General features: G+C 49.0%; 4 protein-coding genes across 4 annotated transcripts; 3 read left to right on the top strand and 1 right to left on the bottom strand.

The window, feature by feature from the left end:
• Nucleotides 1-163: 163 nt before the first annotated feature.
• On the top strand, nucleotides 164-8013 carry L228DRAFT_254250 (hypothetical protein; the record flags this gene model as incomplete). Its single annotated transcript, XM_018333815.1, has 7 exons — nucleotides 164-795; nucleotides 872-2282; nucleotides 3725-3729; nucleotides 5077-5203; nucleotides 5335-6307; nucleotides 6365-6573; nucleotides 6649-8013. 7 exons carry the CDS (start codon nucleotides 164-166, stop codon nucleotides 8011-8013), a joined length of 4722 nt encoding a protein of 1573 aa, XP_018185138.1.
• Nucleotides 8014-8792: 779 nt separating this feature from the next.
• On the top strand, nucleotides 8793-10250 carry L228DRAFT_263455 (hypothetical protein; the record flags this gene model as incomplete). Its single annotated transcript, XM_018334492.1, has 5 exons — nucleotides 8793-9261; nucleotides 9375-9457; nucleotides 9638-9766; nucleotides 9879-10022; nucleotides 10224-10250. The coding sequence occupies exons 1-5, from the start codon at nucleotides 8967-8969 to the stop codon at nucleotides 10248-10250; spliced, it is 678 nt and encodes a 225-aa protein (XP_018185137.1). The 5' UTR covers nucleotides 8793-8966.
• A 510-nt stretch (nucleotides 10251-10760) lies between these two features.
• L228DRAFT_285530 (hypothetical protein) lies at nucleotides 10761-12421 on the top strand. The gene is made up of 2 exons (XM_018336345.1): nucleotides 10761-12028; nucleotides 12205-12421. The coding sequence occupies exons 1-2, from the start codon at nucleotides 11098-11100 to the stop codon at nucleotides 12318-12320; spliced, it is 1047 nt and encodes a 348-aa protein (XP_018185136.1). The 5' UTR covers nucleotides 10761-11097; the 3' UTR covers nucleotides 12321-12421.
• Nucleotides 12422-12935: 514 nt separating this feature from the next.
• On the bottom strand, nucleotides 12936-14568 carry L228DRAFT_241342 (acid protease; the record flags this gene model as incomplete). Its single annotated transcript, XM_018331322.1, has 6 exons — nucleotides 12936-12943; nucleotides 13004-13070; nucleotides 13130-13246; nucleotides 13330-14067; nucleotides 14134-14399; nucleotides 14463-14568. The coding sequence occupies 6 exons, from the start codon at nucleotides 14566-14568 to the stop codon at nucleotides 12936-12938; spliced, it is 1302 nt and encodes a 433-aa protein (XP_018185135.1).
• Nucleotides 14569-16746: the final 2178 nt, after the last annotated feature.

Here is a 16746-nt window from a genome sequence, read left to right as displayed (position 1 = left end):
CGGAAGTAGCTTTTTCTCGCCCTTTCTCGACTGATCATCTCGCCTTCGCATATCCCAGCCTGTGGCGAGCTTTTACCGGCGACTTTCCCGCTCCCTTTCTTTCTCTTCGTCTTTTTGCACCTCGCTGATCATTTTTCTTTCTATTCAACCTTATCCCAACAAAATGGTGTCACACCGGCGAAGAGATCTCGCCAACGGCCGCAGGAGAGTTGAAGATGAGGGCGAAGAGGAAGGTTCCGTGGCGGGAGAGGTTGAAGAAGACTCAATGAGCGAAGCTTCAGCATTCACAGACCATGAGGACGATGCGGATGCGGATGACAGTGATTTAAGCGAAGCTGATGGCATAGAGTCATTAGAGGCAGAGGAAGTCAAGGCGAAAGCCAATGGACATGTTGCGAGCAAGGATGAAGATGGACACGCGGAAGAAAAAAGATCTCCTAAAGCTGTCACTGGGGATACGGAAGTAATGATGAATGGGCTTGTCAGATCAGATAATGTGAATGGGGCGGAAGAGTTTCATTTCGACGAGCTCGGCGATGAGAGCTCTCAACCACAAGAAGGAGTGGCAAGCCAGGAATCTGTCGCAACAAAGCAGGAAACCCTGACGGATCGGCGGCGCCGGGAGCATGAAGAATACCGGAGGAAGCGAGATGAGGATCCCGCTTTTGTTCCTAACCGTGGAGGCTTTTTCATGCACGACCATCGAACATCGGCGCCGGGACAAAATGGCTTCAGACCGTTTGGGAGAGGCAAAGGCCGCACCAGAGGAGGATTAGGTGGCCCAGTGTCCATTAAGTAAGTAGCTCCAGTCCTCCACGCCGATTACGCTGCCATATCAAATTTCTGAATGATGCTAATCAACTATGCGCAGTCCAAACCCACAAGCCCAGGAAGCCACCGACTCTCCCTGGACACACGATCTACACGAGACAGTGGCAGACGCAGCGCCTCGAGCTTTGGGACCACACGCAACATCCTCTAACGGGGCTCCCAATACGTCATCGAAACCATCACAACCAGCGCCAAAGCCTTCTTCACCTCCAAAAAATTCATTTTCCACCACGACGCATATTGGCAATGTGCAAATACGAGTGCTGCTTCCGGGCATGGCCAATCCCATTGCCTTTTCTGCAGTTCCTGTGAAGCAGCACACTCGTCTTCCGGAACATCGCCCTCCTCTCCGACGCGACAAACCGGTGCGAATCTCTCTTCCGGACAATCCCCCGCACTATATCTTTCCGGCCATGGAACGATCGTTCATTTTCATTCCTCGAGCTCTACGGCCCAACCAACAAGGCTTTGGCCGCGTCCGCGGTAGACCAGGTATGCCACCGTTTGGCGGGTTTTCTAGTCGTCGGACAAGCATGTATGGCGGAAGTGTCTATGCTCCATCGGCAGCCATGAGTCGGCGATCGTCGCTTGCAAGAGAAGTCCCCAGAGATGCGATCATCTCGCCGACGGGTTCGACTATGTCGCGTGCGCCTGCAGTGCTCGAAGCCGGCAAACCGGTCGTGCGCTTGCCACCGACGGCCCAACCGGTCCTACCGCCGGATTCGTTGCCTCCTAGGCCTGAGATGCCAATGCCCGAGGCCCCCGTTCCCGTCGTCAATCTGCCTCAACCTCAGGCGTACCCTCTTCCACAAAGGCCGGCCTTCCGCGAGAATCGTACGGCACCTCTGCCAATGCACCAGCCTCGACCACAAAAGACGGTGTCGGTGGCAGATATTGAGTCGCCCGCTGGCATTCCGTTCACTCATCCTCCCCAGCAACAACAGCAGCCCTTTCACCAACAGGTTCCTCTTCAAGTCAATGGTCAAACATATTCTGCCGACGTCACGACCGCTTATCCCCAGCACCCTCGCTCTGGGTCGTTTGCGGCTCCAGCGTCGGCGGCCACGCCTCTCTCGCATCTGCCCGAGCGCGCTATCCATGCCCAGCCTTTCCAGCCACAGCAGTATACTCAACAGCCGTATTACCCAGCGGTTTATCCGCCTCAAGGGGTGTATTATTACCCGGCTCCTGCACCTGATGGCAGCCAGCCGGCATATGCTCCTACCCTCACGGCGCCAGCGGCCGCTCCTGTCTTTGTACCGAGCCCTCAGCAAAATGCTTATCTGATGCCCGCCGCTCCTGCTCCCCCTGTGCAGAATCCATCAGGAACAGTGGCGCATGAAAGTAATGGCATGGTCTATTATTACGATTCGTCACAAATCTATATGAATCCCGGTGACGGATACGCTGGGGCAAGCTATGGAGTACCAGCCTCGGGCATGGGTAGCATGGTAACACCAGCACCCGATATGTACTACCAAGCCGCCCCGCCTGGTAGGGTTTACTATCCGCAGTAACGCATTCTATTCATTGTTATGTTGCACCGGCAAAGTGATGGATGTCAGCGTTGTCTCATCCAAAGTTCTACTTTGGTCCTTTACTATTGACTTTTTTTTCACTGTGATATTTCTACCTCTTTCTTTTTGGCATTCTTTTCCATGGGCTCTCTTCCATTTATCCTCTTGTGGTTTTGCATGTTTGGCTGCGCTTTACCTGTGTTCTTTGGTCTTCTCATTTGTCTTTTGAACGGTCTCCTTCATCCGATGTGTTGATAGCCTTTTTGCAGCACTTCTCTGTATTGTTCTTGTCATCATTTCCCGCTTTGCGACTGGATGCATTATGCAAAAAATTTTCTCGGGTCTTTTTAGCGACTGCGAATGTGTTGTGTCTTTCTTCTGATGATGAGTCTTGACACCTTTGCGTCTTTTCTTTTCTTTTCTTTTCTTCTCATCTCTTTTTTTTTTCTCTTTACTCAGCTAGCTTTCCGTTTCTCCATATCCATAACGGCATCTTGTCGCATTTTTTTCGTTTCTTGTTTAAGTGTATGGTATTCTGAGAGAGTGAGTTTGGGCTCGGAGAAAGTTGTCAGCACGAAGCAGAGGACCAGAAGATTTGTTTGGTCGATTTGCTGGCCGGTGCCGCCTGTGCTTGTTGAGCAAAGGTACTTGTGTTGGGGTTCTTTATTTATCTTTTCTTTCTTGAGCATATCTGTCCGCCGCCTTACCTACAGTGTGAGGTATATTATTCAGTTAGGGACGATGATTCCCTACATATATATCCTAGGTATGATTGGCGAATGTTTTGTTGCGCCCAAAATAATGAAAGTCATTGTAAAGGAGATTTTTGAACTCTATGTGTGTATGCTAGTTCCTTTGCTTCAAAAGGTATATGTAGTTGAGATGTGCATTCTCTTTTGTCTGCCCCGCGTTCCTCAGGTTGTCGTGCGGCTTTTCGCAGTAGAGGTCAAAACGCCCCGGTTTTGGGTGTACTGGATGACTAGGGCTTTGCCTTGGGAGCACAAAATTCTATATACGGCACGTCGAGAAGTTCATTTAGGTCCACCAGACCATAGCATCTCAAATTAGTTCATGAATGCTCCAATGCACGAGTTAACAAACAAGGCCTTCATGCTGTCTCATAAATACCCTCTATCGAGGGATATGGGAAATCTTTGTAGCTACCCAATTTGCGGTACGAATACGTAGTCTTCAGGTAGGAGTTTATCTCAAAGTCTAGATTTCCAACAGTGTACATATCGTGAGACAACAGCGAAGGAGTCTAGAAATACAGTGCATATATACCTAGGTTCCGAGACACAGTCTAAGAAAGGGTCTGCAGTTGCCTCCGAGGTAACGCAGATCGGCCATCTACAGCTACTTTTAAGGAGCTGCAGATGAGGTCTGGGCCCTTCAAGTCGTCATATCATCATCACAACTGCATATTTTACGACCTCGTGCGCTGAACAGGAAAAATGCAGGTCGACGTGCCTTTCGGATGGTCGGGGTTATGCTAAGGCCGGAAGTCCGGAAGGGGCGATAGTTAGCGGCATTTCTTTACTCCAGGCAGCCAAGTCGTCGTCGTCGTACGCTGTAGTTCAGTGGTTTTAACCTTGGTTTTACTCCCATCAACACGTCGCTGACGTGACTGGGGTATGTAGAGATACACCGAATGGAAGTCTAGGCGAGAGACCATACTCCTACCTCAGGTAGGTACTCTCAGTGCCTTTGAACGTGAGGTTAGTACCTTACTCCGTGGATGCATTCAAAATCCTAGCTTCTGTAGCTCCTTAGCCCCTCGCGCTCAGATGGAGGATGACCAAAGGGGCGCCATGCTAGCTTTCACTACGGTGTAGGGGAAAGCAGAATTATGCATATTATGCGATCAATCCACAACAACTGAACCAGTTAGAAAACGGTGAAGCGAATGCGCTAGAGCAGAGGATGATCATCCACCCCCAGTAGGCAGCTTAGTTGGATAAGGGCGTTGGTTAAACCGATTCTAGGTGATATCAGCCTGCCTCGGTCCATCGCTATAAGCGAAATCTCTTATCAGCCTCTCGTGCTTTCCCCTTACCCCGGAGCGAGCGAGCTGCTGCTGGTTCGGCACCTTGACCAGCTGATACGCATCTTCTGGGTACCGGTACCTTCCCCCCGTCTCTCTCACTTCCTGCAGTCACCGACTACCTTACAGTACTGTGTTTCCCACTTACCTACCTTTATTGTTATTCACTTACACTACTTACGTGCTCTTATGCCAGCCTAGCTGCTGGCCACCCACCCCCCCTAGTCCTGGCTGCTTCTGGTCGTACTACCTCACAACCCGCTGACGGCAACTTCACCTCCTCTCTTTCTATCTCGGATCTTTCCCTCCTCCACTTCTCCTTCGCGGTTCTTCCTTCTCAGTCTGCCATTCTTTTCGTCCCTGTTATCACCAGAATAGCAGGTACACGCCTCAAACACGATCCAACCAGCATCTCTCCTATAGGGAGCACCCTTTCATCGGCATTCCCAGCCTCAGCTTCCTGGTGACGCTTCGCCGGTGAGCTCCATCATATTGAAGTGAGCATCACTTCGAGCTTGGGCACTGTTCTCTAGACGCATCTACCTGGCGCAGAGCTTTCGCCGCCCCTTAGAACAGCACTGCAGCACTGTCTGTCCTGGTCCGTCAAGGTCTCGCTTGACCATCTCCGTTGAAGAGCTACGTTGCAATTCATCACGGAGCCTTAGTCTATATAACACCGTCCAGCATGGCTTCTATCAGCAACGGCATGGATCCTGAAACTCCCATTACTATCAAGGTTGCCATCGATGGCACTAATCGCCGATTCAAGCTCCCGCTCAAGGACTTGTCGGCCAACGTTCTTCCCTTCAAGGTATGCAACGATAGAACAGTGCAAGAGCTCAGCATGAGCAGGTTACTCCCGTTTCTTTTCAGCTCGTTCAATAACTTGGGGAATCTGTTCCAAATGATCTTCTTTGATCTGCCGCTGACCCCTAAATGTAGCTTCGACACCTTTTGTCTATCCCCCCAACCCACAGAGTTTTCTTTGAGCGCTACTCGGATAGTGCCGGAGCCTTTATGGTTCTCGATCCTGCCAATCCCTCTGTTTATAAACAGCTCTATCGTGCCGCCAAAGCCAAGCTCAAGCTTCGCATTCGAGCTACAGTCGTCCCTGAGACTCCAGAAACGTCTCAGCAAGATAAGATTAGCGGGCAAGAGTCTGCCCAAGAGCCATCCACTTCGTCTGACCTCTTGGGTTCTGCTGCCGCGATGCCTTCACCCGAGCAGTCCACTCCTGCTTCGCAGAGCAACAACTCAGTTCAACTGCCTATCACTACGCCCGCCTCCGTTGCACCCCCAGTTTTGGCTCCCGCCACTACACCTGAACAGGCGTCCCAGGACGATGACCTCAAGCATATTGGTGCCGAACTAGTCGAACAGCTAAAGCGTATGGGCCATGATCAAGAAAACCTGCCACTCCCGCCGCCCTACAATCCACCATCGGCTGGGGAAAGGGAAAGGTTCTACGCTACGTTGGCCCACATGTCCAAAGAGCGCGAGCTTGGCCGCCGTACTCAAGAGGCCCCGGCACCATTGCCACCGACTTGGTCGGTCTATTGTAACAACTGCGATAAGGTTGTGAATGACGCCCATTACCACTGCGGCATCTGCGACAATGGAGATTTTGATCTCTGCCTCGATTGCATTGATGCTGGCGTCGTCTGTGCGGGCGAGGGTCACTGGTTGGTTAAGCGATTCGTTAGGAATGGTCAGGTTATCACCGGCCAGACGGAGATTTGTCCCCCTAAGAAGAAGATGACGGACGCAGGTTCTGCGCCCACGGCTCCCGTCATTGCGGAGGAAAAGACGGTGCCGAGTGCTCAGCGCTCAATTCCCAGCTTCTACAATTATTCGTACGAAAAGGCGCCTGAGCCCGTTGCTACCAGGACTCGCATCTGTAACTCGTGCGTTGAGGGTGAGTAGAAACAATCCAGATGGTCATAACGAAACACTAACAAGGTCGCCAAAACAGAATATGCAGAGGATCGCTGCGTCACTTGCACCAACTGCGAGGATTTCGACTTGTGTTTGAATTGCCACACTGGAAACAGACATGGCCATCACCCATGCCATGGCTTCAAGCCGGCAACTTCATCAGTGGAGCTAGACCCCTTGGCCACCGCGCTGTGCGCTCCTGGACGTAATACTCGTCACTTTGCCATTTGTGATGGCTGCGACAAGGTCAGTTTGGTTGCCATTGCTTTCCTCCTCAGAGACTCTCCACGGATGATTTGTTGACTGACCTTCTTTTACAAGACCATTTATGGTGTCCGTCATAAGTGCTTGAGCTGTCCCGATTGGGATTTCTGCTCCAACTGTATCAAGACTTCCCGGGCCAGCCACCCTGGTCACCGCTTTGTGCCCATATATGAGCAAATGTCACTGCCGAGCCAGAGCAAGGCTAAGCACATGGGTGTCTACTGCGATGGACCTTTGTGCCGCGGTAAGCCTCACCAGTCGTATATTGTGGGCGACCGCTTCAAATGTGCCGTTTGCCACGATACCGATTTCTGTGCCAACTGCGAAGCGTTCCCTGCCAATAAGCACAATCGCACTCATCCCCTTCTCAAATTCAAGACGCCTGTGCGGAGCGTATGTGTGACGACTATGCATGCGGATAAGCCTGGCGAGGAGATTTTGCAGCTCGGAGACAAACCGGTGCGCATGACCTCGACATCGACTGAGACTGAAGCTGTGGCAACTACGAGCATGAGTTCGACCGCCTCGGCCGCCAGTTCTGCAACAACTGTCCAGACAGTCGCAGATTTGAAGCCGACTGAGGAGTCTCTGAGCGAAAAGGTTCCTGCTGAGGTTGAGGAGAAGGAGCAAGTCGCTGCGCCTTGCCCCCCTGTTGTTCGTTCCGATCAGCTCAACGCTCACTTTATCCGGGACGTTGTGGCCGATGGCTCCAAGGTCCCTGCCAACAAGGTGTTCAAGCAGACTTGGACTCTGAGGAATCCCGGTCCTCATGCCTGGCCGGCCGGCTGCAGTGTCCGGTATGTGGGCGGAGACAATATGCTCAACATTGATGCGAAACACCCGTCCACCATTGCTGATGTGAGCCTTGCTATTGAGAGCAACAAGACAACTGAGGAGGTGTCCGTTGGCGAAATGGTTGATTTCTCCCTTGTCATGAAGGCACCTCCACGCGAGGGCAAGGCCATTTCCTACTGGCGTCTCAAGGCTGCTGACAACACCCCCTTTGGCCACAAGCTGTGGTGCGATATTGATGTGTATGCAGAAGAGCCTGAGCCGATCAAGGAGGAGCAGGAGGGGCAGGCTACTCCCAAGGCGGCTGTCGAGCCCATTGACGTCTCGATTGTCCAGGACAAGACCGAGGAGAGCAGCACCATGATCTTCCCAAAGTTGGACAAGGAGTCGCCTGTGTCAAGCACTCATGAAGCTGCTGCTCCTTTGTCTCCCACGAGCACCGACCAGAAGCCCGACACGCCCAAGCTTAGCAGTGATGCGGACGAGCAGGACCTTCTCGAGGATATTGAGAGTCTGGAGCTTGGATCCGACGAGCACACTGAAGATGGCTTCCTCACTGACGAAGAATATGATGTTCTAGATGCCAGTGATGAGGAAATCTTGTCCGAGGGCAAAGTGTCCCGGAAGTAGGGCAACCGGTGTCTTTTCTGGCAATGATGTTGTGCCTTATCTAGGGAAAAGCGGTCGGCACATTTGCTGCAATGCATGTTCAAGATTGACGGTGGATATATTGCGATATGGCCGAAAGGTGAAATCACAAATGGAGCTTAAGGACCAATGGAGTCGAAACGGGAGCCGAAAGGGATATGGAGTGAAATATACGTTTTTAAATTGTATTGAAAAATTGGCTCATCTCTACTTTCTTTTCTTTTGATTGAGCTGAGGAGTTGATCATTTGGATGCGTTGGGAGAATGTGGAGAAGACTTACTGGCTGGATGACGGATGGATGGGATAGTTTCTTAATCTCTTTTTAATTTTTTCAGTGCTGTATTTGAATTGCTCTATCTACAATAATTTGACATTTATTTCAAGGATTACCGCTTGACGTTCTCTGACAATCACTTGGGGGAGCGCCCGGGTAGTGAAGCATGCCGAGAGCATGGTAATGTAACACGGTGATGTTAATACTTTGTATTCTTTGCCTTTTCTATTCACCTTGCCCGGTTCCGTGTATGCTTCACCATATATCTCGAGGTTAATGTGTTATGATCACTCCGCGCAATTTAGTCACTCATTGTTGACAGCGCAATATATATATATATATTTATATGAGGATTATCCTCTCTGGGGTCCTTCTCTGACATTACTGTTGATATGCCTATTGTACATATCCGTCTCCGAACATCAGTCTTTTGCTCGACCAGTCTCCGTCAGATTTTAAACAGAACTCATCAACAAAATATGCCACAACGGAGTCTCGGAGATCATCGATATATACACCTACTTAATCAGAATTGCTTTACATTATTTTAGAACTTGGGAAAGCTTCTATTAAAACCGTGCTCCTATCACTACGAATCACATCTCTACAGGCAAGATAATTCTTGCGAAAAAAAAAATAATATTCAACAAGAACACAGTAATGCCCTTTCGACTCGGTCATATCCCCAGGAACGTCCACTTCCTCGATGGAAACGACGACGAGGTTTTTGGATTTTTCCAGAACGGATCAGTCACCTGGGACGAGATACGAGAATGGCTGGATGATCTCCTACTTCTTCTTCCACAAATGCCGTCAGACAGCTATTGTATTTGGACATGTCCAGACGACCATGTCCTTGCACAGCATGCTTTGCATGCAACCCGTGTCGACATGCTGTCAAGTCATATGAATGAGATTGTTCGCGCTGGGTTTTATGCCATTTTATCTCCGGAAGGTACTTGCTTTTCCCAATCCCAATTGTCCCGGTTCACATCTTTGTCTTCTCTTCTTCATCCATCCTGATTTTGTATATTCTAGAAGGCTAAGAAATAGTTGTTGTCGCTCTAGGGAGTAAAGTTGAACTGCAGGTTACAGCAGATCAGGCAATGCCAAGGGTTGTCTCTTTGGCAAACTCATCTGGTGATAGAAATGTAAGTCATGACTCATAAGTCATAAGTCAATAAGACAATAATCAGGATGGATCTCAGAAGAGATGAGTGGTCACTGGTGAGGTTTAGATTCTCAGAAGATGTGAATGGGGACTCGACGACTCAAGGACTCAAGCGGGAGAAATGCATTTGTCTGAAATTCTGAGACTGACAATAAGCCAGGAAATGGCGTTCCGAGAGAGAGTACGGCACCGAGATCTCCGCTGTGTTGTATCTGGCCGTCCGGTCCGCGCGGGGCTGTTTGACAGGTTTCATGCGGCCCACATTTTTCCTGTACCGCAGCTAGATGTGGTAAGTGAAGAGAGTTATGAGTCTAAATGGCAAATAGCAAAAGACAAATGTCAATTGGCAATCGGAATGAGGTATTATTTATGTGTTGCGACTCGCTGACGTTGAAATGTAGTGGCGGAGCGGTGGTTGGTCGGCACTGCTTGAAGATGACGATTTCCCTGGGAAAACGGGCATACATTCGATCCAAAATGGAATTCTATTAGATGCGTCGGTGTATATTGAGTTTGAAAAGTATCATGTTGCTGTCGATCCGGATGTAAGTTTCTTTTCATCTGTTTCCTATATTTCTTTTCTATCATGTTTTCTTTCTTTCTTTCTTTCTTTCTTTCTTTCTTTCATATTTATTTATATATTTATTTTTTGGTTCTACAATTGTTTTGTTTTATGTTTACATTTATTCTCATTCTTATTTTTATTTCATCCTTTTAAAACAATATACTATTCAATATCTCATCAGAGTATCACTATATCACTAACAACTTGATACAAAACAGAGAAACTACAAAATAACCTACTTTGTCCCCACTGAAACAAACAGTGGTAACGGCAAACCAATGTATCTCAACCCCGAATATCCAGCAAAATACCAGCCGTGTCGTGCACTTCTGAAGCACCATTATCGGATGGCAGTGCTATGCAATATGAAGGGGCGCGGCCCAGAGTTGATTTCTCAAAAAAACCACTGTAATAAGGCTGTTTGATCATAGTTAAATATGTGATTTATACATTCTCCATACCTCTCAATCCCAAAATCGACATGTCAGAAAGAGCCTTTCATGCTACAACGTACTGCTCGTTCTCCATGCCATGGCCAGTTGTGGCTATCGAATACTCCGTACTCCGTGCTCGGTTCAGCAGGGACAGACTCGCGTAACCAATCAAACACTGTTATGTTGAGCTTAAAGCTACAATACCCCACTCGCCCAACCCCACGTGGGAGCGATAGAGGACTTGTACGGTTCCATCTCCCGGCGACTTCTGGCTTAGCATTTTAGAGTCGTTCTAGAATTTATCTAGATTCATTTCGTTTCTACAACTTTTCTATTGTTTTATTCTATTTCTTTTAATATTCTTGTATTTTTAAATCTCTTAAATCCTGAATTCTGACATCTTACCCCGTACTCTTATACGGAGTACTATAATTCCTACAGCAGTCAACACCGTACCTTATCGCATTACAAACACTTTCGCATTCAGTATAAACACTCGACCTCACCACGTCATATATAACCCAGTCACTGCCCAAAAAGCATAGAACCATTGAACAAGAGAGCCCGTCACTATCCAGAAAGCATAGAACCCTTGACCAACAAAACAAGAGAGCAAACGCAATGGCATCCAAACAAGAGCAAAAACACAATCCCCCGCCGGACGACACCAACAGCGACGTGCCCGCACTGACAACATACATTACGACCTCCCCCTCCGAGCGCATCGCCGCGCTGCGTCTCATCGCCGACAGCGTCGCCCAGCAGCGCCAACAAGCATGTCGCGCCATTATATTCCACCCGCTGGGCCTATGCGGGTTCGGTACGCTCTTTGCGACTGTCGTCGCTGTTGTTGCGACATATACAACCACCACCACCACCACCACCGCCGCTGCTCAACCCGGCGGCGACATTTCGCCCTGGTCAGCACTCACCCCCATCATGACGCTGGATTTTTCGGACAAGACGATATCATCGATATCATCGGACCTGCCGCTTGTCCTGACTACGTTTGCGGGCCTCGCCATGGCTGCGCTCGTGGCCATGCGCTGGGCGTGTAGTGGATATATTCTCCGCGCCGAGGAAATTGGATCCCGTGGACCCGACGGCTTGTTGAGTGCTGTGTCTTTATCCCATCAATTATCGCAGTCGTCGCAGTCGTCGTCGTCGTCGCAGTCTTTATCTCGTCCGTCATCGCACTCGTCGTCGTCGCGGACCCAGACGAACACTCAGACGCAGACGCAGAAACACACAGACGGAACAGAAATAACATACCTCGTGACAAAATACGGCGAGCGTATCGTCGGCGCGCTCGCGCTCGCATCATCTACTGTGCCCAACCCACAAAGTGCCCAACCACAAGACACCCGCCCACAGGGTATCCGACCAGGGACAGAACAGACCCAGGTCAAGATCCTAGCGTGGACAGTCCAGCTGCGCTACCGCCGGCACGGGCTCGGTGCGGATCTGCTCGAACAGATGGTGCGGCATGTGCGGGATGTATACGGTGCGGATGTCGCCATGGCGGGGTTGGATTTTGCAGATGAACATGCCAGTACGTTTTCTTCTTCTTCTTCTTCTTCTTCTTCCTCCTCCTCCTCCTCATCCCCTCCCGGCTCTTCACAAAAAGAAAGAAAGAAAGAAAGAATCGGGACGAGGGGGAAATATACCCCCCCTCCCACCCAAAATATAACACCAAAAAAAGGAAAAGAATAAAGCTAACAATGACAGACTCACTACGAATCCTCCCAAAGAGATTCAACTCCCCGTTTGAAAAGAACGAGAAATGGGCTCGGGAGAAACTCGGGCGCGTCAAAATTGCGATTCTTGGATCACCGAAGGAGTAGGAATAGAATATATAAAAGGAGGATGGACTGTAAAATATTTCTGTACTATACTGTATTATACTTTATATATTATCTATATCTTGCCATGTAAATACACCGATATTGTATCTTCATAATGAACAACTAGAGTGAGGATAGTGACGAGAAATATACTGTAGCTTTGGAGAGACAACTGGGACACAATAGCACTGTAACAATTGATAAAAAGAATAATAGTTGTATTAGAGATATAAGCTAGGTAGGATGGTGCGTCTCTCAAGCACTGCCAGTCAAAACAACAGCAATTACCACTACGGCGCCATGGATATCATTCTGCAAGTGGTTCACCCGACAGTCATCTGCAACATGCTCTGCCAGGTTCCTCCATCGTATACCCTTTGCCCTCACGGACAAAACAGGTAATTATAAGCCCGGGAAAGACTGCAAGACAGCTTTGCCTGGTGTACCTGCCAACAAACCGAAATGTGTGTCATGCCATATTAGCGACAAACCGATAGCAACACAACATTGCTAGAGCCGACTCGTAAAGCAAATAAAAATAAGAACACAATGTATCATATCGCATCGAAGCCATCTCGTGCCAACGAATCGGCATTTGAACCAATTGGTTACAATTTAAGAGGCTGCGCCCAAAAGTTAGCAAGTTAAATCTAAACATTGGCATGGAATGTAAAATAACATACTGCTGCCATTGGTCTGATTACCCGCACGGGAGACTGCTCCAAAGCGCTGGTTGCCCTGGTCAAAAACCTTGACGCAATTAGCCCACATACTTTTTCAAGATCAGTTTAACGGAAAAGAAAGCTTACAGCGTAAATGCCCTTGAGGAAAACATCTCCGAGAATGTCAAAGGTCATGTCTCCACGAGATTGGATACCGCCATAGACGTAGCCATTGCCAGCGTCAGCGAAACCAAGGTCCTCCTTCTACAAGAAAAAAACCCGTTAGCAAGACCATCTCCGACAAAAAAAAAAAAGAAAATGCGATTTGAACAGATCCTTAAACGTACCCTCACAGCAAATTGCTGACCGCCAACGGCAAAAGTAACGACTGGAAGGTCGTCGGTGCTGGTGTTGCTGGGAAAGAGATAGCCTTGCTGCTGCGAGTCATACTTTGACCCGGGAATGGCATTATAAATGGCCTCGACAGTGTTATCATCGACAAGGGCCAGGGTGGTACCCGTGTCCGCAATGGCAGAGTTACCGCTCCGGCTAATGCTCTGACCATTTACAGAAGCCGACTCGGAGGAAAACTGCCAAAAGCCCTGAGAATTATCCACGGGCGTATAGGAGATTTGCTGGCCGGTAGCCTCCACGGTGGGCTGGTCAATATAACCAAAGGTGTAAAAGGACTCGTCATTGTCCTTGTACGAAGTGAGCTTGGCAGTGAAGAGTTCCGCAGACTGGGGAATATCTTGTTGAGAAATCATATTCTCAACCGGGGTCTGCTCTTGCTTGGGCTTCACCGTGTTGATGGAGCCAAAGGCGAGACCAAGCAAGCCATCACCAGAGCCCTGGGCAAATTGGGCAGAGAGAGACTTGGCCAGCTCAACCGCCTGGTTCTTAATGGTCAAACCGCCCAAGGTGACATTGTCGGTGCCCACAGTCCCAGAAGCAGAGGATTGATCACCGTACTCAATCTTCCATGAATAGCCACTCAATTTCTTGTATGTGCTCGACTTGGAAGGGTTGTAGATGGTGTGGGAGCCTTGCGACTGGGTAGAAGCAGGCAACTCATTCGACCAGACCTGGTACAGCCATCGTCAGCCCATTTTAACAGTGCAAAAATTCGATCAAAATTTTAATCTCCGTACCCAGAGGTCGGCGGAACCAGTGTCAAAGTCGAGCATAAACTTCTGAGCAGGGGTTCCGATGTTTACGGGAGCAAGGTACATGCTGTCATTCTGCTGATCCTCGGCGGTGACCTCACCAGCCTGAGCAGAATCAGAGACGCGCTTCAAGACAACACCGCGGTGGACACGAGCATGACCGCCCACGGTCTTCTGTTCGCCATGCTTTCCTTGTTGCTCAACCCTGTTGCCAAGGTAATACGGACCCTCCTTGGTAGGGTTGAACTTGTCTATATGACATTAGTCTTGTCTGGCCAAAAGTCTTGCCCGTGCAAAGTCGCAGAGATACGTACACTTGTTCAAGAGGTAAACATAGGACTTGGTGCCGTTCGGCTTGTAGTTGGGGTTGTGAACACGGGCAACCTTGGTAAGGTTGGAGGCAAAAGAGGTGACAGTCATGTTGATGAGATGTGAGGTAACAGCTGTTTTAACTCCTTGCGAGTGTGCAAAGTGTTGTTGAGCGATAATCGACTGGTCAGTAGAGATGATCAAGAGTGCGAGAGATGAGGTTAAAGTAAATGATGAATCTGGACAAGATATAGGACAGAATACGGGATTTTATTGCTCTTGTTTGCTAGCTGTGTGAGTAGTAGCGATCTGAAGAAGAAATAGCATTTCGGGAAGGAGCGATGCAGGGTGCATTTTATGTCTGCCTACTCCGTCCCTGCAGTGACGATGAGCGAAGCTCATGACAACACCAGACAAAACCCAGATAGTGGCGGAAACTAAAGCAGCCAGCTCCGCTGACCCTGTTTTTTCTGTTCTTTCTATGTCTTGTGGCTCACGATCGAGCTAAAGGCAGACGCGCCTGATTGCGGATGATCGATGCCATAATGCAGGCAGGGGCACCATCAAATCAGACTCAATAGACCGCATGCCTTCTCCAGCATCTAAAACAAACACCATCATCGGCGATGTGCCATTCCCGTTCGCGCCCGCCGTGGGGCTCCACCTCAGCTACCATGGGTCGTTCTTAAAAAAGGGTGGAACGACATGCCGTAGAGGAGGGGCCCGATATTAGAGCAGGGCATCGGTCATAGGAGAAAAAAGCTTGTAATCTCGCGGGTTTGATACGTCATGGGATTGCGCAATGGCAGGATGAGTGTGGACACTGGCAGCGGAGCAATAGCCACCAGCCACTGTCAAGATGTCGTCTGCGAGACTGAAATTTGGCGCCAGCAAGGGATCGAAAGCAAGATAGCAGCGATAGTATGAATTAGTTAGATAATGAGTGGCCGATATCGATACCCGGCAGATCACTAGACAAGGGAGCTTTTCGGCAACTGATGTCGTGACAGGAGGTGGTGATTGGATATGTGGGGGGCCCAACCTATGGCGTGGCAGATTAGTGGGGGTTTTCCAGGCATTCCGAACAAGTGTACAAAGGTAACTCTCTAAAGCTGAAGATACATTTATGATTAGACTGAGCGCATTCATTAATAGCTCTCATAGTTACTCACGGATAAAAGGACAAGCTTGGTCGACTGACGTTGATGGATTTCACTCTGCTGTATGGGAATGTCTCAGTTGACAGTCAGGGGTCGGGACTTGTTTCTGGGATTTCCCTTATCTGCCGTGTCTACCGCCAGTGCCAAAACCCCCGGGCAATGAACCATACCCAATCGATACAGTTATCCTCCGTCAGTGGTGCTACCCGTTCTCTAACCGATGCCATCAGCGGGCCGCCTTCCCAATCGAGACAGTTCGGTAGGTGCTTAGTGAGAACTCTAAACCACCGTTTCCCTGAGTTTACCACGGTATCCCCAAATCATTATTAGGCAGACGTGGCGAAGCACTGTCGGAATAGTTGATGGTGAGAACGCCGCCTTCTACCCCAGACGATGCATTCAAACAGACATATATGAGATACATACATGAGTCTCAGCTGGCAACAAAAGATTCCATCGACACCTTTTGACAATAGGGCGTGCCTTTGAACCAAGTATCTTGTCATAGTAAAAGTAAATTGCTTAGCTCGCTACTCCGTAGAAATGTCTACCTATAACTAGATGGACAATGGCAAATGAATGCAACGCATGTCAACCATGAGACGCCATGATGAGGATGCAATCAAAGAACAAGTCGATGCGCCCTAATCCGAAGCAAGTGCACAAGGGATATCCTCAAAGGCATAAATAACTTTTGCACAATTCAAGCAAATGACCGCAAATCGAACCGGAGACAGGAAAATGCTAGCAAGTGAAGAGCATAGCAAAGAACGTAAACGAAGCAGTAGAGCATGGCTAAAGCATGAAAAGTTTTAGCCAGTGCAGTGCGATGATTGCGCTAGAATAACACCGATCCGAGAAAATAATAAAAGAAAATGTGGTAAAGGGAACATTGCGCAAAGATGAGAGAAAAGATGCAATAGATACAAGCCTTGACCGTGTCGAAGACAGAAAGGGATAGATCTAGATGAGGGCAAGGAGAAATAAAAGACACACTCAGTGGATGAGATCTTCTAGAAGCCAAAGCAGAGAAGCAAGCAACTTCGAATTCTAGTCAAAGCAGCGATTCACTTTTCAAGGTCGCAACGACGCTACCGAGAGGCGGACCTTGGCTGCGGAGCAAATCCAA

This window comes from Xylona heveae (genome assembly GCF_001619985.1).
Source record: "Xylona heveae TC161 unplaced genomic scaffold L228scaffold_12, whole genome shotgun sequence".
NCBI classification, from domain to species: domain Eukaryota; kingdom Fungi; phylum Ascomycota; class Xylonomycetes; order Xylonales; family Xylonaceae; genus Xylona; species Xylona heveae.
Note: the sequence above shows the minus strand (reverse complement) of the source record. Positions and strands in the feature narration are given on the sequence as shown.

Bases quoted from the DNA above. Each gene is read 5' to 3' on its own strand.
- L228DRAFT_285530 (XM_018336345.1), top strand. From the start codon at position 11,098: ATGGCATCCAAACAAGAGCAAAAACACAATCCCCCGCCGGACGACACC. The intron at 12,029-12,204 runs GTACGTTTTCTT...TAACAATGACAG, and splicing joins TTTTGCAGATGAACATGCCA to ACTCACTACGAATCCTCCCA.